Genomic DNA, 23,907 nt, shown 5'->3' with positions numbered 1-23,907 from the left:
CGTGCCCGAGCGGGGCGGCCCTGGGCGCGCTCGGTCCCGCGGCTAAAGCGCAGGTGCTGCGAACGGGTCTGATTGCCTTCCGGGTCTTTTCACTAATGAAGTAGTTAATAAAGTCAACAAATGGGCCGAACCTAGTTAGTTGCTTGAATTTGAATAATTACTGCCCAATATAAATATTAATACTCTTCATACCAGTTTGTTTGTTTGTTTGTTTGTTTTGTACCGGGGATCGAACTCGGGACCTTGCGTTTGCGAGGCAGGCGCCGGACCCACTGAGCTAAATCCCGGCTCCCATACCCACTTTTTGTTTTGTTTTTTACGACAGGGTCTCGTTATGTAGTTCTGGCTAGCCTGGACCTCAGGGGACTCCTTCCTCTGCCTCCCAAGTGCTGGGATTGCAGGCGTATCACCACCATGTCTGGCAACAATTAAAAGTTATTACAATAATGAAGTTCATTAAATTAAAAAATGTATTCATCTTGGTGAATTTCTTTAAAATATTTACATAAAGGCGGGTGATTTGTGCAGAGTGCACAAAAGGTCATAATGTATTTGACTTTTTTGCTGTTACTGTAGCACTCATTTTTTCAGATAATTTTGATAACATTCTCTATATTGCTTGTGTTCATTTCTTCCCGATCTTAAGTTTGTATGAAGTGAATGTTTGAGTACTTTGAGCCCGTGGCGTTTCTTCATGAGTTGTTTATCAATAAATTTTCAGGGCCAGGATTTAACACAGTGGCAACGCGCCTGCTCTGCAAGCACAAGGTCCTGAGTCGATCTTTTACAATTTTTTATAACATTTTAATGTTTTACTTAAGAAACGGCAATATGACTTCCAGTCTACTGAATTGGTGACTTTTGGTGGGGGGGCATTATTGTAATCAAAGCCAAGATCAGGTTTTATTTCCAGGTTTCCTTTCATCAGAGTATGTGCATGATTTTATCAGTCCATTTCACAGATTTTACACCATAGTGATTTTCAGAGTTTGTGATTTCACCACATTTTTGCTTTTTTTTGATACCGGGGATCAAACTGAGGATCTTGCACTTGTCAGGCAGGTGCAGCACCACTGAGCCACATCCCTGAACCTGCTTTATCTTTCTTGTACTGGTAAAAATGTTTGATTTGGCTGTACTGTGCCACAAAAAAAGTTTCTTTTTGCAAAAGTTCTTGTGCTAGGAGTATACTCAAATAATAACTATTTGCATATACTGCTTGGTGTTCACATAATCTGTTCATTAACTTCAAAGTGACATCATAAGAACACCCGTTGAAGCCCAGCACCCAGAAGGCTGAGGCAAGAAGATCACCGTGAGTTCAAGAACAGCCTGGGCTACATAGTGAGTTTAAGGCCAATCTGAATTACATAGTGAGACTCTGTTTCCAAAAACAAGACCCCAAAAAAACTCACGCATTGAAGAGTTTGCATGGACCTATGAACCATTTGGCACACATAATTTGTAACTTTATCCTGCGTTTGTGACATTTTCCTTTGATATACTGATGCAAATGCAGACATCCTTACCACAAAATCATATTTCCATCTGTCACTACATTTTTCCAGGTTTTACTCTACCCTTGAGTGTACTAATTTCTTCTATAATTTTTCTACATTTATTCAGGTCATCCTCAGTTCTTGCAGGTGGTATTATCAGAGAAATGTAAAGTTCAAAAAAGCTGGGGATTTAGCTCAGTGGTGGAACCACCTGCCTTGCAAACGCAGGGTCTTGACTTCAATCCCCAGTACCACCCCCCCCAAAAAAAGAGGGACAGCCTACAAAATAGCCAGAACAACCCACAGTGATCACGTCACATGGTATTCTTTCTATGTCCATTGGCGTGCATATTTTCAGACAAATAGTTCTAATATCTGGTGATGGTATTATCCTCATAATTAATAATATACCTATAAATGGGCTGGGGATTTAGCTCAGTGGCACCACTCCTGCCTGGCAAGCGCAAGGTCCTGAGTTTGAAAATTTAAAATTTTCCCCAGCCAGGCATGTTAGTGCACACTTGTAATCCTCAGCACTTGGGGGGCTGAGGCAGAAAGATTGCCACAAGTTACATAGTGTACTAAAGCCCTGCCTAAACTACATAGTGAGACCCTGTCTTGGAAAACAAAGCAAAATGAAACAAATGTTCCCTAATGTTCATGCTTAGTTCTCCCTAGACCCTGTCTCCACCAGTACTACCAGCACACACAATCACATGTATATCACATACAAATTCTGCACACATACATCATATCTACCTACATCACACATAATATATGCACATTATAAACGTTTCACCCTCACATCACACCCTACATGCACACACACAACTCTGCCACGTCTTCCTTGGGTACAAACTGTAGGGACACAGTGAATTCCAAGTGAACTAATTTGATTCCTCAAGCACAGCAGCCGCACCCTGCAGGGGCCAGGGCCTGCAAGTGGAACATGGCAGCTTTTAGCACAGAACAGAACATTCCCATCACTGTAGAAAGTGCTGCAGGACAGAGCTGAACAGACTGCGGTCCTTTCTGAACTGTAGTATGATATGCCTTGGTTGAGGACAGTGGCTTTCAGTGACACATTTTAATCCTAGCAGTAGGAAGTAGAACTAGAGGTAGAAAGGGAGCCTGCTAAACCCAGGACCGACTGCTTCTGGCTCGCCACCCTTCTGGAGACTTCTGCACAAATCGGGGCATTGGGTGGTCTGCCCACCAGCTGTCCTGAGAGTCAGGCCTGGGGTCTTCCCAAGGCCCGGCATCAGCTTCTGCCACACAGTAGGCAAATCAGTCACGTGTCCCCGATGGGGACATTGTCTGGGTTGTGTGGACACTGTAGCAGGTATTCACACAGCCTGGACAGCATAGCCTGTTCTACACCAGGCTGTGTGTGGCCCATCGCTCCTTAGCTGTAAACCCGTGTGTGGCACTGCACTGACTGCTGTGGGTGAGCGGTAAAATGGTGACCAGTACGGGACACCTACCTGGCACTGACCCAGCAGGCTAGGAAGCAGGCTTTAGGTGGTGACTGCACCTTGCTGCAGACTTCAGACACTGCAGCTGCGCCACATCTGTAAAAAAGTGGTTTTCTGGCCAGGCAAGGTGGTATACTTGGGAGGCTGAGGCAGAAGGCTCAAGTCCAGCCTGAACTCCAAAAAAAAAGGTTTTCTGTCATTAATAATAAGTGAACCTAGCTTACAGTAACTTGTGCTTTAAATTTTTTTTTTAACTTTTTGACTCTAGGAATAACAGCTTAAAACACAAACACATTGTATGGCTGTATAGAAATATTTATATCCTTATTGCATGAGCTTTTTTCTATTTTTAATACTTTTTTTTACTTTTTTGTTAAAAGTTGGGACACATAAGCTGGGTGTGGTGGCGCATACCTGTAATCCCAGCACTCAAGAGGCTGAGGCAGGAGAATTGCTGTGAGTTCAAGACCAGTGGGCTATACTAGGCTCAAGTCCAGCCTGAACTCCAAAAAAAAAGGTTTTCTGTCATTAATAATAAGTGAACCTAGCTTACAGTAACTTGTGCTTTAAATTTTTTTTTTAACTTTTTGACTCTAGGAATAACAGCTTAAAACACAAACACATTGTATGGCTGTATAGAAATATTTATATCCTTATTGCATGAGCTTTTTTCTATTTTTAATACTTTTTTTTACTTTTTTGTTAAAAGTTGGGACACATAAGCTGGGTGTGGTGGCGCATACCTGTAATCCCAGCACTCAAGAGGCTGAGGCAGGAGAATTGCTGTGAGTTCAAGACCAGCCTGGGCTACATAGTGAGTTCTAGGTCAGTCTCAACTACATATGAGACCCTGTTTCAAAAAAACAACAAAAAAAATTAGGACACATAATAGAGCACTTGCCTAGCATGCATGAAGCCCTGGGTTCCTTTCCTAGTAACACACACACACACACAAACACACGCACGCACACACGCACGCACACAAAATAGAATAGTGGTTACCAGAGCCTGCATGGTTAACCAGTAAGGGGTGCTGCTGGCTACTAAGAATGACTTCTAACATTCTATAGCACCATAGATGACTACGATCGGCAGTAGTTGATTGGATATTTTACAACAGCAGAGAGGGTTTTGAATGTTACAACACAGAGAAGTGAGAGCTACCTGAAAAGATAGACAGCCAGTTACCCTGATCTGATGTCATCCTGTAGCCCACAAATACCTGTCCTTACTGTGTTAATTAAAAATAAAAGTATATTTAAAAAACAATGAAGTTAGGGCACAAGCACGCATTAGCTTAGGCCAATGCAAGGTCAGGATAATCAGTATTATCAGCTTCCACTTCCACCTCATCTTTTCCCTAAATGGTGCCTTCTGGAATTCCCCTTGAAGGCTAATTTTTAGGTATAGTGGACCCTCAAGTTACAACCGACCTGACATATGAACAACTTGAATTAATTAGGTTTATAGAAGATTCATCTGCCTGTTATGTGTAGCATGTACCCAAGTAAACATCTGGATTTCAGGTGTATTGACTTAGAACCCACTTGAGTTACAACCAGCCCTCAGGAACCAATTGAGGTTTGTTTGTTTGGTTGGTACTGGGGATCAAACTCAGGACCTTGCACTTGCAAGGCAGGCAGGGATTAAGTTCTTAAGTCAAGGGTCCACTGTAACTTTTTTAAAAAAATAGAAGGGGTATTTGTTGACAGGTCTGGTGATACAGGTCTGTAATCATAGCACTGTAGGAGGCTGAGGCAGGAAGTTTTGAATAAAAAGACCCTGTCTCAAAATAAAAAGTAAAAAAGAACTAGGGATATAACTCAGTGCAAAAGCCCTGAGTTTAACCATTAGTATGGGGGGAGGAATATATGCTAAAATAACTATAATAAACATAGTGTAGTAGACAAACTATTAATAACTATTTATTCACACTATCCAATTCAGATATTCCCCGTTTAATGGCTTTCAGACTTAGAACCAAGGTGTGGTCTTCAGACTTAGGACCACCGCTTGGACTTGCAGCCTTTGTTTTGTACAGCTCTGCAGATCTTGATAGAATCTCAACATCTTTTTTGTACAGTACACCTTATTAGTGTTGTCATTTTTGCTGATTGTACTGTACAGCACAGTACTATAGTTTTATGTTCTATTATACATTACAGTTTTGCATGTAAGAGTTGTGCAAATCAGTCAAGTTGGAGTTTCCTTTGGCCATTTCTTTGTTCTGAATATTGTAATGTATGTACTGTATATACTATACACAACTCATCCTTCAGTAACCAATTCAGTTAACGACCTCATCACAGGAATGTGACTCAGGCATAAACAGGAAGGTCTGCATTCCAGTACGTAATTGGATGGTAAACTTTCATACCACTGGCCATACTTACACTAGCATTTCCACATGTGAGGACTGTGTCACGCTGTATTTGCAACAGCTCCAGTGTCACAGGGTGATGGGGATCATTGTGCTACCCTATAATCTTGTAGATTGGCCCACTGCTTACTGAAATGTCATTGTGCAGAATGTGACTATAAAACATCAGCTGTTCGTTGATAAATAAAATGGGCTGTGCCTAGCCAGAACAATAAACAATATGTGATAAACAGATGCATATTGGAAAGTCCTCATTTTCCGTTTAGATAGTTACAAAAGCAGCAGTGTGCCTGGTCTCAGGTCGGCCCTCGCCTTCACCCGCCCCCCCGTCCTCCGTGATGCTGGGTGGAGGCAGGATTGGCTCCTGGGTGTGCAGTGGGTGTGCAGCCAGTGCACCTACAGGGGTCAGGCGCTCAGACAAGCTGTGCTTGAAATGTTTTAAATTTGTGTTGTGTAACTGGAGGCCATGGGACCAGGGAGCCTGGGAAGGCACCAGATGCCGGAGTCAGACTCCTGTGGGTCCCCCCACAGCCCCAGGCACAGTCAGGGAATCCTGTGGCCTCTTCCGACCCCTTTCCCGACTATCAGTACAGGTGGCCCAGGGTGGACCAGACTTGGGAGACAGGAACTGGGAGGGCTTCCCACCCACCTCATCCCAAGATGACATCCAGCCCAGTAGGGCCCTGGGAGTGGGACAACTTCTACACTGAATTTGGGGCAAAGATGAAAGCTTGAACCAAAACTGTTTCTCCAGTCTATGCTCTTAGTCATACCACAGTCTTCCTATGTCTTCAAATAATCTCATGTAAAATGTTGTAATAGATACTACCGGGATGTCTTTAGTCACTTTAGAGAAAGTATTCCAGTCAATCTGGAAAAATGTGAACATGGCTTCCAGGGAGCTGAAATTCAGAGAACTCCTGGCTGGGCCCTGTGGCTGGTCCCTGAGGGTCAGCAGGATTTGAAGCCATGAGGTAGGTGGGGAAGGACTGGCCCCTGGGCAGGGTGCTCTGCAGAAACCAGGCAGGCAGGAAGACAGCGGCCCCCACTTTGGCCAGGGCAGGGCCCGGTTGGCCCATTGTTGCTCACCTCACTGAGTAGTGAGGGGAGGAAGAGTTTTCAGAGGGAGCAGTTTAGGAGCAGAGTTCGACTATGAGCCACACTCTTGATGGCAGCACTTTTAAAACACATTGAGGTAGGCCGGGGATTCAGCCTGCTTCACAAGTGCAAGGTCCAGAGTTCCATTCCCAGTACGGAACAAAGTAAGACATTGCTGTGGAATGCTTTGAGCGCCATTTTAAAATATCAAGGACCCGAGTTCAATTTCCAGTACCAAAAAAAAAAAAAAAGATAAGTCCGAAAAAAAGCCAGGCATGGTGGCACATGCCTGTAATCCCAGCACTCCAGATGCTAAGGCAGGAAGGCTCTTGAGTTCAAGATCAGCCTGGGCTACATAGTGAGTTCCAGGTCAGTCTCAACTACACGGTGAGACCGTCTCAAAAAAAAAAAAAAAAAAAGTCACCTCTGTTGGGGCTGGGGGTGTATCTCGGTGATAGAGCACTTGCCTGACAAATTGGGTATCCCCAGTACTGTCCCCTACCCAAAATTACTTGGCCCCACAGTGATTGTGTTGTGCGTAGTTGTCTTATTTGGGCTTTTTGAGATTTGTTAAAGGAAAATATAAATGGTTAAAATCTAACTGTAGAAAAGAATATTGGGCATACAGTAGATTTCCCCTTCCCAAAAAACTGTCCCCAATCCTACTGTATCTTTCCGGATATCTCTGCATGTAGCTGGCTGCTTTCCTGTCTCAGCAGTTTCCCACACTGGGTGCTCACACATCAGGCACTTACTTGCTGAAGACTGTTCCTCCTATGGCCCTCAGGCCTGGCGCTAGGATTTTAGGTCATCATAAATTAAAATTGACTTTCTTCACTCAGAGGATATAAGGATAATGGGTTTATCTGTCTATGCGCTGAGATTTGTAGAATGGAACACTTAATAAAAAATTTATACACACACACACACACACACACACACACACACGCATGCATGCATGCATCCTACATCTTGCTTTTAGAGTTCTTTTAAAGGATAAGTATGCATGTTCATAATAATGTGCTCCAGCCAGAAGGCATTATGCCATTTTAAATGATGTAGATAGGGCTAGGGATTTAGATCAGTGGTTCTGCCGCCTGCCTGGCAAGGGAAGAACCTGAGTTCGATCCCAGGTACCAAAACACCACCAAAAAAACCCAGAAAAAGATTACGTAGGTAGACCTGTCTGTAGTTCAGCTCTCCTGGGCTGAGGCAAGAGGATCACGTGAACCCAGGAATTCAAGGTTGGGGGAGGGGTTGCTTTGTTTTAGGGCGGTGGGTGGTGGCTGAACCCAGGACTTTCATACTGAGGCTTTCCCCAGCCTTTTAAAATTTTTTAGACGGTCTCAATAAGATGCTTAATTGCCCAAACCGCTCAGCAAAGAACTAGAAGCCACCCTTTTCCCCAAGACTAAGCTTCCTGGGATAAGTACAATAAAGTGTGAAAGCAGAAATGACCTCAGGAGCCTCCCCTCCTCTGGGTCCTTGCGGCCTAACCACACTGTGAGAAGGAAGAGGAGCTGGGACCTGAGCGCGCCCTCAGCAGGCCCAGCCCAGAGCCGGCCCGCGGCGGCCCTGCGGAAGACCGGAGGCCCGGCTGGGCAACCGGAAGTCCACACGGCCGGCTGTGTGTTAGGGGAACCGCCCGCCTCCGTTCTTCCTTTGGTTGTCAGAGTATCCTCTCCTTTTTGAGGTTTTCCATTTTCTCCTCTGCCAAGCGTCCGTGTCATTGAAGGCTTCTAATTTGTTAGGGCCAGGGCTGTGGCTCACGGCACAACACTTCCCTAGCACCTGCAAGACCCTGGGGTCCAGAGTCTTCCGCAAGCCACTCCTATCTGACTGCTTTACTTGACCCACTTCCCCCTCTTCACAGCGAAGATGACATGTGTTCGCCCCTACCTTCTTGGATTTTGGTGAGACATTTTAGAACTTTGAGTCCCATGGTGTCTCCACATTTACTTACGACCTCTATCACAATTCATTCTCTTAATGCCCGTTCACTCGCAGTTTATTTGGGGTGGGAGGTTGCGCGGGCGGTCCCCCGCCGAGCCGGGCCGGGCCTCCCAGGCCAGGGCCTGAGGGCCTTTGCAGTCGCCCAGACGCGATCCTGGCTAAGGGAGCGGTCGGCCGGCATTCGGCCAAGTCCGACCGAGAAAAAAGGATCTGAGTTCGCTTGATTCTTAATGGTTTTAATGCCCAAAAAAGTTTGTAAAATTCAGGATTGTCCACTACTCATGATTGAAAGATCGGCAAGGGGAACCCGAGTCCGGAACCGTGAGGAAGTGGGCCCTATCCAGACAACAGCGGCTCCAAATTCCCGGCGGGCGGCGAACGCAAAATGGCGCCTGCCGTTCGTGGGCATGGTCTCCGCTGATTCACCCAATAGGAGTGCGGGGAAACGGGACGCTTGTCCTGCACGCTCTGTAGTTTAAAATGGAGTTTGAGTCCTTTTATTGGTCGAAACTGGGACGGGGTTGGTGGGAAAGGCCAATCACGGTGACTCTTGGAAGGGCCGTCGCCGTGGCAACGCGCGCAGCCGCGCGTCAGAGGCCTCCGGAGTAACTTGCCGACCTTCCTCCTCTGAGGCCCAGGTACGGCTGTGGCTTCCGCAAAGCGACAAACTGCTGACTACAAACCGCGGGTATTAGCGCGTCTGCGTCCTGCGTCCCACCCCGTGGCCTCAGACCGCCCTCGGTCCACTAGTGACTTGGTCCCTGCTCTTCCCACAGCTTGCAGAAGCCAGACGATGGAGGAGCGCGCCAACCTGATGCACATGATGAAACTCAGCATCAAGGTCTTGCTCCAGTCGGCCCTGAGCCTGGGCCGCAGCCTGGACGCGGACCACGCCCCCTTGCAGCAGTTCTTTGTGGTGATGGAGCACTGCCTCAAACACGGGCTGAAAGGTGAGCCTGGGCGTCCGAGAGCTACACTCTGCTGGCGCTGGCTTCGGTGTTCTGACAGCTGTGTGCAGAACAACTCCCTTGCCCTCCAGAAGCGGTACTCTAGAGCCGCGCTGTCCAAAAGAAGGGTGCAGAGACAGAAACAGCTTTTAATTTTCCACAGCCACTCTTAAGTAAAAAGAAACAAATGAAGCTAGTATAAACAGTACATCTTACTGAACCTAGCATTTCCGAAATAGAATTTTGACACGTAATCATTATTGTGAGGCTTATTAATGACACTCTTCATTCGCTTTGATTCCACCGTGAAAGTCCACTGTGTTTTATACTTCCAACGAATCTTCGTTCAGTTGTCATTAACAAACACTGGCGGGTGCTCTGCAGGCAGCGTTAGGTGACTGGTCACTGCCTTGGACAGCGCAGTTCTACAAGACGAGACAGACAGTAAACACAGAAACAACCAGAATTGCAAAATGCTTCAAAGTCAAGGAAGCAAAGTGAGTTACATGCTAGAGAATTGAGGAGAGGAACTTTGAGCCGAGGTGGGAGGGGAAGGTCTTTTTAGGAAAGTGAAATGTGAGCTGAGACCCAAGGAGAAGATGGAAGCCGAGCTGCGGAGATGGGGCGGGGGTGACCCGTGCCAAGGCCCTGTGGGGTGACCTCGGTTGGAGGAGCTCCTGGAAATCCAGGCGTGCAAGAGGAAGTCCAGGGAGTGTGAAGGAGATGTATCATGCAGGGCCTTTAAGGTCACGTGAGGGAGTAGAGTTGATTTTACATGTATTTGAAGGATTTGGGGAAGGACTTGGTGCAAGTTTTGGACCAAAAAAAAAAGCACTAGGATTAGGGTTAGCATTAGGGTTTTAGGGTTTGGAGAACTTTAGAGCTAGAGTGACCTAATTTGCACTTGTAAAAGAACTTCCAGCTATGCCCAGAATAAATGGCAACAGGGTGGAGGTGACACAGTTGGGAGCAGGAAGACCGCTTAGGTTGTTACTAGAGCACTTCTGGTGAGAGGTGGCGATGATGATAGAAGAAATCAAGCATCGATGTTTCTATCAGGAGGAAGAGGGGGGATCTCCAGGTGAGTATAGACAACACCTGTTTTATTTTGGGGCAATAGAGAAGGTTAGCAAGTGTATCTGAGAAGCTGTCGGCAGAGGGTGGAGGAGCTGATTTGTTCTTGGCTGTTCCCAGTCCCTGGGACTGAATCAGAAGGGTGGAGCAGTGGTGCTCTGCACCTTTCCCTTGGCGTTTGGGAGAAAGATGGGCCCTGAAGCAATTTTGCAACATGTTCTTGTGAATAACACTTTTGTTTTCCCTTTTAGTTAAGAAGAGTTTTATTGGCCAAAATAAATCTTTCTTTGGTCCTTTGGAGCTGGTGGAGAAACTTTGTCCAGAAGCATCAGATATAGCTACTAGTGTCAGAAATCTGCCAGAATTAAAGTGAGTGAGAAGTAGTAATACCAGTTTGATGTTTTTAAAAATTCCCTTATATTTACTCATTTCCCAATTTCTTGCTGATAAAACCTTTTCTGACTTGGAACAAACTTTAATCCCAGTCCTACTGCTCGTTATCCACATTTTCTTGAGCAAGATTTTACATCTCTCTGAGCCTCTCTTTTGCATGAGCACAGTGATTGCTGCTTGCCCTACAGGTTGAATAGGTTGAAGAGGTATAGTTAAAGAGCAGTCAGAGGAAAAGGAGTCATTGTTAACACTCCCGTAATCTGGATGCAGCTGGACAGTGTGAGTAATGTAGTTTAGGCCACATCTTAGATTCCAGGACAAGGGGCACTGTGAATAGGTTGGGGCCAGTGAATTATTTACCATGTCAGGATTTGTCTTTGGGACCCCTACGCATCAGCTTAAAATCAAACTCTGGATAGAACACCCATAAGGCATCATCATGGAATCTGCATTCCTAAGGGCCCTTAGGGGTCTGTAAGGTGGTGGAAAGAATCCTCTGCAGTCTCCTTAGTGGGACTAACATTCAGCCTTCGCTTGATAGTTCTGCAGAGCCAGCCTTTTGGTTTTAGAAGGTAATAGCTACCACAGTAAAGATCTGCTGTCTGCCAGGCACTGTGCTGGCTTTATTAAGTCTGTCATCTCCTAGCAGATGATCAGAGGCAGCCCCTGATCCCCTCACGGGCAGTGTGGACACTGAGACTTGCCCAAGTTCTCTCGGCAAGTGAGTGGGGGAGCCAGGAGCAGATCACAGATCTGTTGTCTACAAACCTGTAGATCTCAGTAACCTTCACCATGGTCGACCTGTGTGCATTCTTCTCAAGATGACTAAGCCGTTGGTCCCTGGCACTAGTGCAGCCTTCTAGGCATATACCACTTCGCATATACCAACTTCTGAAATATTTCTTTGATGACCTCTTCTTTTCAGGGAGTTCGGGGGACTGAATTCAGGGTTTCATAGGCACCCTATCACTGAGCTGTACACTGGCCCAAGGCATTTTTGAAGTCTTAATGTACTGAGAGCCTACCATCCGATCCACCACATCACCATGTGTTTCCTTATTAACCCTCCCTCTGGTTGCTAAACAAGTAACAAGCTTATTGTACACCCTCACCCTGTCTGTCAAAACAGCAGACCCACTGGTTCTCTGCTCGTCGTGGTTTAGGAGGAACCTGGAGTTGAGGAGAGGGTCCTCTTTTGCTTCTTGAAGAGCTGCAGTGAGCCAGGGGAGGTGGCTCCGCCTGTGATCCCGGAACATTGGGAGATTGAGGCAGGAGGATCTCAGGTTCTTGCCAAACCTGGCCAACTTGGTGACTTAGTGAGATACTGTCTCAAAATTAAAATTTGCAGGGGCAGAGATTTGTCTCAGTGGCACCATGCCTGCCTCACAAGTACAAGGTCCTGAGTTTGGTCCCAGTACTGAAAAAATAGTTTTTGCAAAAAGGGCTGCAGATGTAGCTCAGTGCAAGGGCACTGAGTTCAAGCCACAGTACCGCCACAGTTCCACCACCGACACCAAAAAAAAGGTAAAGTGTTTTCACTGTTTTATTACGTATTAACAAAAGTTCTAAAAATTTCCATGGCATTTTGGAAATTTTATGACTTTTATTTGGAGTTTTGGGGTGGGTTTGGAAGTGGAGGATTTTTTGTTTTGTTTTGATTTTTAAGACAGGGTCTCACTATGTAGTTGAGACTGACCTGAAACTCACTATGTAGTCCAGGCTGGTCTCAAACTCACAGCGATCCTCCTGCCTCAGCCTCCTGAGTACTGGGATTACAGGCATGCGCCACCACACCCGGCAAGGATTTTTTTAAAGTAGTTTGAAACAGTATAAATTTTATATTCCTGGGAAAACGTCTCCTAGAGTTTAATACTCGCGTCTAATTGAGATTTTAAAAATATTTCATCATGACCTATTGCCAAAATGTCTCACCATTTTCATGCCGCAGTTTATTACTGAATGAAGCTTTAGAGATACCAACTGCGAACACTGTACCTTAAACCAGGCAAGATTTCTGTTTCTTTAGAAAATCAAAAATGGCTGGAAATGTAACTCAGTGGCATTACACCTGCCTGGAAAGTGCAAGGTCCTAAGTTCGATCCCTGGTACCAGAAAAAAAAAAATGAAAATGAAAAACATTTTTTTTGTTCTGTTTGTTTTTGTTTTGTTTGTTTTTGTTTTGTTTTGTTTTGAGACAGGGTCTCACTATGTAGTTGAAACTGACCTGGAACTACTGTGTAGCCCAGACTGGTCTCAGACTCACAGTGATCCTCCTGCCTCAGCCTCCTGAGTTCTGGGATTACAGGCGTGTGCTACCTCACCTGCCTTCTAATTGCTTAATTTTTAATTAGGAAATAAAAACAAGCCAGAAACAAAATGAGATTGTCATACTTCCTCCATTACTCTATAACCAAGGATTAAAAATACTTAGGGTTGGGCTGAGGATTTGGCTCAGTGGTTCTGCCGCCTGCCTTGCATAGCACAAGGGCCCAAGTTCGAGCCCTAGTACCAAAAAAAAAAAAAAAAACTTAGGGTTGCAGGCATAGCTCAAAGGCCCTGGATTCAGTCCCCCACACCTTCCAAAAAAAGGCAAAGAAAGGGGAGAAAAAATATACTAGCATCTTGATCAGTATCCTTTTAGATCCTCTGGCACATTGTCAGTCAAACCTGAGATTCTGTTTTTATTTTATCCCGCACCCCACTACATCTTGTCATATTGTACTCATTCCTGTGGAGGACCCTTGGCACTGCCCAGCAGCTACAGATGCGTCTGCCCCGACCCTCACTCCCACTTCTAGGCAGCTCTTCTGTGGATGTAATACACGACTCAGCACTGTACGCAGTAGCACTCAGAGTCCCTGCTGCTTGGGGCTGGCACCTGAGGATCACTTGAGCTGAGCAGTTCAGGACCAGCTGGACAACATATGAAGACCTCATCTCAGAAATGAAAGTCATGACTACACATTGCAGCATCACTGGTGACAGCAGAAGATTAACACCAGTGGTCCATTACCGAAATGCTGAAGGTGAAAGTGTGTGTGGATATGGAAAGACTTTCAGGATGACAGATTCTCAGTGAAATAAGTAAATTGCCAAACAGCATGGGTTTGGTTTTGGTTGGTTTTTTTAAAAGGTGAGAAGAATAAGAGCTTGTGCTTGTTTGCACATAGAAGTGAAATGGTGTATTTAATGGGTGTACAAGAGGGACGGGCAAGCGGAGGATAAGACCCAGAAAGTTTTGGAGCTGAGTGTCTGTACTACAGCACTTCCCGGTTTAAACCAGGGGTGGGTGTCACTGCCTCTTCCCAAAGCAACAGAAAGTTCAGCATTTGTAAAGTGCACGTACTGTTTTATAGCTTTTTCCATTTAATGTTAGATTTTAAACTCATGTCGAATATTTGCCCACATCTTTTTTTTGTTAGTGCCTATTTTGTATCTGGCACAGTATTTGTACATGTGTGTAGGGCACATACATGTGCCTGTGCACATCATGTAATAATCCGCTCGGGTGACACCTGTCTCTTCATACATTGAGCGTTTCTTTGTGTGTAGAATCTTTTTTTTTTGGTATTGAAAATCTAACCCAAGAGTGCTTTACTAGTAAGCTATATCCACAGGTCTTTTTGTTTTTGATTTTGAGACAGAATCTTACTAATTTGCCAGACTTGCCTCGCACTTGTGATCCTCCGGCCTTAGCCTCCTGAGTTGCGGGGATTACAGTCGTGTCCCACCATACCTCACACCTAGCTCACACTATAATTTTTAAGTGGCCAAATAGTATTCTTTTGTACAGTTAATTTTTTAAGTCCCTGTATGTACTTTGCAGTTGTCTTCAGATACTCATTTTTTCTGTGATATGGTAACCATCCCAAACATAAATTTTTGTGTCTCCTCTAAATTATCACCTAAGTACCTACTGCTAGATGTTGAATTTTGAAATCTGTTTTCATCACATTCTCAGCTGGAAAAATTGTACCACTTCACATTCTTACCAAGCAGCACATCTCAGCCTTCATTTTTCCCACCGCGCCAACATTACATATCTTTTACTCCTACTTTCCTCCCTCCTTTTTTCTGACTTAGCATCATTTCTGGGGGAATGGTCAAAGCCTGTTATTCTTGAAATGAGGGTAATCGTTCTAAGCCTGGCTTCTGAAATCTGGGGGCACATGACCTGCACCTGGTGAGGCCTTTGGTCCTGCGAGCTTTCTTTCATACAGACTACTAACTAGTGTTGCCTTTACTTTTATGTATGTTTTGTTTTTTGAGCTTTTTTTTTTTTTTTGTTTTTTTTTTTTTTTTTTTTTTTTTTCTGGTACTGGGGATCGAACTCGGGATCTTGCGCTTGTGGGGCAGGTAATGGCACCACTGAGCTAAATCCCCAGCCCTGCCTTTACTTCTTAGATGTTAATAATGCCTAGAACAAAATCTCCTTTCCCCTAAACAGTTTCAGTTCTGTTATTAGAAGGCTTCTCTTTCTTTTAATGAATAGTGTGGACCTTTTCAAAACTGCAGCATGGAACCCGATTGCACAGCAGTGTGAAGGTTCCCAGGGTGACGTGCTCGTAAAGATGGCTGAGGTGGCAGCATACGCAGTGTGTGTCATTCACCGTATTAAAAATATAGCCTGGGCCGGGGATTTAGCTCAGTGGTTCTTCCGCCTGCCTCACAAGCACAAGGACCCAAGTTTGATCCTCAATACCAAAAAGAAGCTTTTGCATGTTCACTAAAAATACAGCCTCGCCTGGAAGCGCAACTTTAGGCCAGTGTCTCAGAAGTCTGTGAGGCTTCAACACTGCCACGCACTGTGACCTGTGTTAGTCTTTTGAAAGAGTGTCCATCATACCAACCTCAACTGCTGTCCCCTGGCTCCCTGTGAAATTTTATACATGCAGAGTTCTAATTTTGTATTTGTTATACAAGTCAGAATTTTGTGGTTTAAGATTTTTTTTCCTTTTGTTCGAAAAAAGACAAAGCACATGCTTGTGGTGTGAAATTCAAACAGTCCCGGAGGCGTGTGCCAGCGTCTTCTCTGCTGTCTGCACACAGCGCCTGCCAACCTCCAGCCCTCCCCGCTCTGCGCCCAGAGCAGGAACGGGAGTGCTGCATTCTGTATCTCTTGTCACTGTCCCAAGCGCCACACAGCTTGTTCTCTGCTTGAATTCCAGGACGGCCGTGGGGAGAGGCCGAGCGTGGCTCTACCTTGCCCTCATGCAGAAGAAGCTGGCAGATTACCTGAAAGTGCTGATAGACAACAAGCATCTCCTAAGGTATTGCTCCACCTGTCCCTGCTTTTCTTTTGCATGTAAATAGTGACAGCACAATTCTGCAGGCCATTTTGAATTAAAATAAGAGTATATAATGTTCACAGCTTTTATGGAAATTATTATTAATCTTCAGAATTCTGTGGCTTAGTTTTAAAATGGCAGTGCTGGTTTCTCTTCTGAGCACTGATAGCTAAAAGTCATTATGAATGCAGATTCATATGACTTCATTTTGGAAATTTTTCATTTCAAAAATATTAATACCTAAGAGTAACAGCCTATTCCATTAACTTTCAGTGAGTTGATATTTATTAGATTATGATAACAGAAAAGATTACTTCAGAACTAGGTATAATGGACAGTTGTCCTTTTTCTGTTTTTTTCTGGTACCAGGGATCAAACTTGGGACCTTGCACTTGTGAGGCAGGCATCAGCACCACTGAGCTAAATCCCCGGCCCTATGACTAATTTTTTGTTACTGTTTTGTTTTTGTTTGCAGGGGTGGGTTTCAGTTTTCTCTCTCTTTTTTTTTTTTTTTTGTGGGGTGGGGGATTCAGTTCTGAGATTGAACCAGGGTCTTTGCACTGAACTCTATCCCTGCCGCTCCCCACCTTTTTGAGACAGTCTTATTAAATCACCAAGTTACCCAAGTGGGGCTCAAACTTGCAATCCTCCTCCCTCAGCCTCCCAGAGTACTGGAATACAGGCATGTACACCACTCCTAGCTGAGAAATACTGATTTACCCAGTAACAGAATCCTGTTACACTGAATAATTTTGTGTTACAGATTTTATCCTAATGAAGAAATTGTTCATAAGTTCTCTCTCATGCACATGTATACATTCACTGTGGTCTGGAAACCCCTAGATGTCATAAACTGGTAAATCACTGGAGGCTGGAAACGGCATTAGGTAGTAGAGGAAGTAAGGAAACAAAAGCAGGAAGTGTTGCTCAGTGGGACACAGGAGGAGGGAAGAGCTTTGTTCTCTGAATTAGGAGGCTGTTTCTAAGAGGGTGACGGTAGAGACAGTGGTATTGCTGTGGAAGAGGAGCCTGGGGAGACAGGGGTAGAGGGCTGGTCTGGAGGGCAGGACCACAAGGTGGGGAGAGGTACTGGGTCCAGGATCTAAATGAAGCCATTTTAGCTGGGTACAGTAGTCCGTCCTAAGAGACGTGAAGAAAGGAGAGGATGCAGACTCAGCCGGCCTTCATCACTACTGAAACACCTGAGCTCATCAGCTGACACTGAGAAAAGGGTTAGTTCTGGCTCGCAAGGTTTAGAGGTTCCGTGCCTGACTAGTTGGCCCAGGTGCTTTGGGTTTGAATCCATAGTGGAGTTACACTGCACACCTCCTGACCAGAGGCAAGAGGACAGAGTCACCCATGCAAACAAAGGCTCTGGCAGGTCCGCCTCTGAAGTTTCTAGCCTTCAGTCCCACCGTGCTGCATGGTGGGCAGCCCTGCAGCCGAGAGCCCCCTGCGGTGGCCACATGGCACTCCTACTGCTCAGTGGCTGGAGCCCACGAGTTCTGGACCAGCCTGGGCCCTGTCCCAAAAAAGGTTGAGGGGATTAGCTCAGTGGCTCTGCGCCTGCCTCGCAAGCACAAGGTCCTGAGTTCGATCCCTGGTACCAAAAACCAAAAAGATCAAACTGGCAGAAAGGAAATGGAAATGGCAGCACTTGACACAGTGGAAGGAAATGCTAGGGAAAAGAATATTCACGCAGGCAGCTTGCCGGGAGGGTAGGCATAGAGGCGGCAGGGAAGGCCTGAGCGCAGCATGGCTTACCCATCAAGGGCTCTCTTTCAGCGAGTTCTATGAGCCTGAGGCCCTGCTGATGGAGGAGGAAGGCGCGGTGATTGTCGGTCTGCTGGTGGGACTCAATGTGCTCGATGCCAACCTCTGTCTAAAGGGAGAAGACCTGGATTCTCAGGTAAACAGGGATTCAGTTCCAGGTAGGATGCACTAGGCCAGGGATTTTACACAGGGTTTGCAGGAGGAGGTGGACTGAGCAAGGGACCTGCCGGGACCCCTGTGACAGAGGACCACAGGTGCTGCCTGCCACAGAGGGGAGGCTGGAAAAGGCTCCATTCATCCTGCCCCTGGAGCTTGGGCAGGTTTTAAGCATTGCACTGAAAGGATTGCTCCTGGTTTAAGAGCTCAGGCCTGCAGCTGTGCAGGCTGAGGTAGAAGTAGCTACAACAGAGACAGCAGATGCACTGAGGAGACTCAGTCCCCAAGGGAGGAAGGGCCGGGGGCGGGGGTCCAGTTGCTGACACGGGGCCTAGGAGAGCAGCAGGGCAAAAAGCACCGTGGGGAGGGTCAGCCCTCGGGTGGTCCTTCCTCCCACAGGAAGCAGTGGTCAGGCTGAGGCCTGCACTCCTGGGGCCAGGGAGACGCCTGACCCTCCATCTCCTCCGAGACCCTGTCAGCATTTGGGGAGTTACAGTTGGTTTTGGTCTTGGGGTTCGGGGTCAAACCCAGGGCATCGTGCTGCCAGGTAGGCAGTTCACCACTGAGCTAGATCCCCGACCCCATCCCCTTTTAGTTTTGAGACAAGGTCTCGCCGGACTGGCCCGGACTTGTGATTTCCCCTGCCTCAGCCTCCTGAGTAGCCTGGATTACAGGATGGGCACTGCCCTGCACCTGGTTATTGTTTTTTTTTTTTTAAATCAAATGTGTATTTTTGTACCTTTAAGTAATCTATCATTTGTTTTGACATGGTTTGAAGGAGGAATCTACATTCACAAATACTTAACCAGTTTTTTCAAAATCATCTACTAAAGATGCTGTTTTTCTGCTAATGTGGAGTCCCCCTTTGTCACACGTGAACCTTCCAGGCTCACCTCTGGACCCCTCTGTGTGGCTCCTGTGTTCACCCTTGTATCACTGGCATGTTCTGCACTGTGCTAGCCAACCTTCTGCCAGTGCTGCTTTGCTTCTTCAGATACTTTTAGGCCATCCGTTCTGCCTGGGGTATTAGGACATCATTTTGTCAAACCCCAAGATAAAACCCCACTGAGATTTGTGCCAGTGGTAGATGTGCCTGACCTAACCTCTTGTCAGAAGGCAGCCCGGTCCTGTGTCACTGCTTCTCATGCTGAGCAAGTACTGTCCTGTTTCAGTTTGCATTTTTAGTAGAAGTGAACACAGGATGCTGTCAGATTCCTTCTTCTACATCTACTGGGATATGTCTCTTTTCATTCATAAGTATAACTGGATTAATTTGTGGATTTCCCATTATATTATTCATGCATCCCTAAACTGACCCTTGCTTGGGCATCATGCTTATGGTTTATCTGGCATTTCTACGTCTCTGCTTATAGGTCAACCTGTCCTAACTTTTCTGTAGTGTCCTTACCACGTTTCAACATCAGAATTGCATGAGATTCATAATAATAAACAGGATAATGTTGTTCTTCCTTTCCTTGTTTGAACAGAATTTTTTTTCAAGATTTGCTAGAATTTACTATATGACCATGTCAGAGCTAGGCATGGTGGCACATGCCTGTAATCCCAGCACTCGGGAGGCTGAGGCTGGAGGATCACCAAGAGTTCAAGGCCAGCCTGGGCTACATAGTGAGTTAAGGCCAGCCTGAATTGCCTAGTAAGACCCTGTCTCAAAAACAGGGGGGCGGCTAAGGATTTAGCTCAGCAGCACTGCACCTGCCTTGCACGTGCAAGGTCCTGAGTTTGATCCCATGTCAGACTTATGCCCTTTTTTTTTGGTGGTGGTACTCGGGATTGAACTCAGGACCTTCTGCTTGTGAGGCAGACTGTGGCACCACTGAGCTAAATCCCTGGCCCTTTGTGTCTTTTTCAGTCTTGCTACTTTCTTAGTGTGCACACGCTTGTGTGCATGTCAGAGCCTCACTGTGTAGTTCAGCCTTGACTTGAACTCACTGTGTCCTTTTGCCTTGAACTTGCAGCGATCCGCCTGCCTTAGCCTTCCAAGTAGAATTACAGGCATGCACCACCATCCCCAGCTTCTCTTTAATTCTGTGCATAGTTTTTGGTCAATTTGTTGGTTTTTCTCTCTCGGGAGTCAAACTCAGGCCTTGCGCTTGCCAGGCAGGCACTGCACTGCTGAGCTACATCTGCGGCCCTGGTTTTCTAACTCTTAGAACAACTTTTAAGCCATTTTTATTGTCCTAGAAATCATTTCTTCCAGATACTGTAAACTGAAGTTGTGTGATAGCGTTCTGCTGTAGCTTTCTAAAATCTCACCGCTCTCCTTCATGATGTTTACATTTGTCACATATCCCCTGTGCTCATGGAGGCTGATCTGCTCTGTTGAGCTTTGAAAAACCAGCTTCTGTTCGTCGGTTCCACGTTGGGAGGAGAGCTTGGGTGCTCGCTTCATCAGCACACGTGCAAAAAATAGGAGGAAAGCTTGGCTTGCCTTCTAAGCCATTAGTGTCTGCCTTAGGTATCAATTCTCATTCTTTTTATTGCTGGAGTTTTCCTCCCGTTGAATATGTTTTTTATTTTTATTATTTAGTTTTCATTACACAGTGCATGTTTTTTGAAAAAAACAGCTGGTGACACAGAAGTGTATAAGTTCAAGCATCCTGTCGGTTTGCCTCTCAGCCCTTCCTCCCCACACCCGAGGGTAGCGATGTCTCACCTCGCTGCATGTGTATGTACACAGGTTTTGTTTTAAACTAACCCTTCTCTGGTTTTCTGTCCCTGTTAAGGAAAGGCAAGGTCACGGGTAGTCGGAGAAGGCGGTCTTGTGAGGCACCGCTGTCCGTTGTGGCCCTTCCATGAGGTCTGCAGCATTGTGGCTTCCTAAGTGAACACTGAGAATATCAGAGGGTGTGTCCACAGAGAAGCCACAAAAGCCACACGGTGTTGTGTCTTCTGCATTTTACTCAGTGAAACTGGAACTGAGGCCCTCTCGGTTCCAGGACTGGGAGCATCAACTGATTCCTGTCATTGGCAGATAGAGGTTGGAGAAGGTGTCTGCACATCTTAAAGTCGTCACACAGTTTTCGTGTTTGTGTAAGGGGTCACTGTCACAGGGCTGTCGCTGTACTTGCTGTTCTCTGACTCCAGACTGTGTCCTGGAGCTTCCTTCATATTGTTGCACAGCAGTCCACATTCTTTTTTATGGTTCTGCGTAACCAGTACGACATGAGTGATTTAAAGGCTTCCTCACACACAGACATTTAGGTTGTAGGCAGTGTGCCTGTATCTCAAATAGGAACGGCGTCCCCTACTCTCACATGCTTTATTCTGAAAGAGCCCTCTCCCTTGTGGAGAGGGGGACAAAACCCTTGCTGCTCAGATGGGTGAGGAGTTTTGGTCCTCCCTAATTCCCAGGGGTGACAGAATTTTCCCGGGAAAACAGACTAGACCATCTCACCAAAACTGAAGTAAAAAAGGACCCAGAAACATCACTACTTTTTTCTAAAGATCTAGGTCTCTTTTTTTAAATTACTTTGTACACAAAGGACTTCATTAGTCTGTATAAACAATGTGCTCTTTTTGAATATAGGCAGTGGTGGTGAATTCTCTGAATTTCAAGGCTTGAAAGGCTGGTAGGAAATGAGAAACGTATTTTACTAAACCTGTGTATTTTATTTCTATCAGGTTGGAGTAATCGATTTTTCCCTCTACCTGAAGGACGTGCAGGATCCTGATGGTGGCAGAGAGTAAGTACCACATAGCATGCTGTTGCTCTTTTCTTTTCTTTTCTTTTCTTTCCTTTTTTTTGTACAGGGGATCAAACTCGGGACCTTGCATTTGTGTGGCAGGTGGTAGAACCACTTAGCTGAATCCCTGGCCCTGTTCTTTTTAATTTTAATGAAATTCTGGCAGAGAACACTATTTTTTGCTTTGAGATTTCAGTGTTTGTGGAGTTGTTTTTAATTACATAGGTGATGTGCGGCATTTGCACTGTTCGAGGGACGGAGCACTGCACGTGGCGTTGGCCCGTCCACCCTGTCCCTCCCATCGCCTCCCTCTCAAATCCCACTCTTGCCCTTGGGAGAAGCTCCTCTTTCCACTGCTCTTAAGCCTCTTCTCAATACCTTGCACGAATATGCTTTTTGGTAGTACTTTTGTTTTAGTTTATTTGAAAGAAAATGGGATGCTTCTGTGTAAATTGCTGTGTTGGTCAGCTGTCTTGTTGCTGGGGAAAAACTACCTTACGACCACTGCTTTTTAAGAGGAGAGGTTTATTGTGGCTCTTAGTTTCAAAGAGTTCAGTTCATGGCCAGCTGGCTCCAGTGCAAATATCACAGTGGAAAGGCATGGAGAAGGAACGCTACTCACCTCCTGGCAGCTGGAAACAGGACAGGGGTAGGGGCCAGGGCCCAGATGTACCATAGTACCCAGTCTCCCACCTCCAGGAGCCGCACATACCCAGGGTGGGCTGTACTAATCCCAAGGCAGCTTTCAGGCCAGTTGTGTTGGGAGTCCATCTTGCCCATCTTGCCTTGGACTTGTTTTTTGATCATTCTGCATCTTGAATGTCTTTTCATGCTGCTGCATAGCTCTCCTTCACCCTTGTTAATAAGAGCATTCTTTGTAAAAGAAATTACCTAGGAAAAGAAGGAAAAGGGAAAAAAAAACAATGTGGATAACATGCCACCATTTATATTATAATAAAAAAGATACGCCCTAACACTAAGTGCAAATGTATTTGGTTTTTAAAAATAAAAATAAAATAACATTTTTAAATAAAAAAGGGTATGCATACGTATTTACATGTTATATATTCATTGCGCGAGACATTTCTAGAGTGATGCATCAGCCTGATAACTAGCAGGCGTGGGGAAGGTTTTCCCTGTAAACCCAGGGTGTTTGAGTAGCTCTCCCTGCAGGCCCTGCCTCTCACACTTCCTAACCAGAACTCTCAGAGTGCCCCCCACAAAGGAGGAGTAGCAGGACCCATGCTTTGTGCACTCTTGAGCACAAAGGCCATTTGAAATTTAAGATTTAATCTTAATTTATTCTTAATGTAAAAAAAAATAGAGCCAGCACAGTGGCAAACACCTATAATCTATTTCTTGGGTGGGGGGCTGAGGCAGGAGGATCACCATGAGTTCAAAACCAACAACCCTGTCTCAAAAAAAAAAAAAGTAGAGATAAACTGATCATCTGACAGTAAAGGAAAAACTGGATGAATTATGGACCATCCATAATATTCCACATTAAAGTGTATTGTGCAAGTATAAAGAATTAATTTGAAGGCTGAGGCAAGAGGATCACCATGAGTATGAGACCAGCCTGAACTACATAGCAAGACCTTGTCTCAAAAAAGAAAAGAAAAAAGAAAGAATTTGAGCTACTCATATAGTAGAATTAGAGGAATTTTCCAATTCCTGTTTACTATTGAATGAGAAAGGTATAGTGCTAGGCAGTATATATGTCTCACTTTTATAAGTAAACCCAAAACTCCAATATATACTTTGTATTTGAATTCTGAATACTGTGTATATTAATAATGGGTTGCCTGAAAGAGCTATGTAAAAAGGGCAGAACAGGTAAAAGAAAAAAGAACTACACAGAAATCTCAGCTCCTCGGGAAGCTGAGGTAGAAGGATCATGAGTTCAGGGCCAGGCTGGGCAGCTCAACGACTTGGCAGACCCTGTCTCAAAAGAGAAAAGATAGAAGACAAGTCCAGCAGCGATGGCGTGAGCAGTATAGGATGACCCACGCCTGCAGTCACAGCACTCGAGAAGCTGAGGCAGAAGGGTCATCAAGAGTTCAAGGCCAACCTAGGGTACACACAGTGAGTTCAGTACCAGCCTGGACTACATAATGAGACTCTTGTTACAAAAAAAAAAAAAAAAAGAAATTTTAGGGGGCCGGTG

The 23,907-nt window shown here is 45.5% G+C and overlaps 1 protein-coding gene and 1 non-coding gene across 5 annotated transcripts in view; both read left to right on the top strand.

Annotated features, from left to right (window-relative positions):
• The first annotated feature begins 7,211 nt into the window (after positions 1-7,211).
• On the top strand, positions 7,212-7,354 carry LOC117285397. The gene has a single exon (XR_004516450.1). It is a non-coding gene; the product is annotated as a small nucleolar RNA SNORA79 (small nucleolar RNA).
• A 723-nt stretch (positions 7,355-8,077) lies between these two features.
• Positions 8,078-23,907, top strand: part of Rufy1 (RUN and FYVE domain containing 1) — a 35,226-nt gene continuing 19,396 nt past the window's right edge. Inside the window, exons 1-6 of one of the 4 annotated variants that reach the window (XM_019207443.2) lie at positions 8,078-8,365; positions 9,182-9,355; positions 10,678-10,795; positions 15,988-16,089; positions 17,893-18,016; positions 21,679-21,740. In XM_019207443.2, the coding sequence (XP_019062988.1) occupies positions 9,199-9,355; positions 10,678-10,795; positions 15,988-16,089; positions 17,893-18,016; positions 21,679-21,740 (563 nt within the window). In that variant the 5' untranslated portion in view covers positions 8,078-8,365; positions 9,182-9,198. Of the gene's footprint in view, positions 8,366-8,946; positions 9,094-9,181; positions 9,356-10,677; positions 10,796-15,987; positions 16,090-17,892; positions 18,017-21,678; positions 21,741-23,907 lie in introns of those variants that run through there. The other 3 variants (XM_019207442.2, XM_019207441.2, XM_019207444.2) reach the window with 3 other exon arrangements.

Source organism: Fukomys damarensis, unplaced genomic scaffold (assembly GCF_012274545.1).
Source record: "Fukomys damarensis isolate Sample0158 unplaced genomic scaffold, DMR_v1.0_HiC HiC_scaffold_9, whole genome shotgun sequence".
Lineage (NCBI taxonomy): Eukaryota > Metazoa > Chordata > Mammalia > Rodentia > Bathyergidae > Fukomys > Fukomys damarensis.
This window is presented reverse-complemented; position numbering and strand designations above follow the sequence as displayed.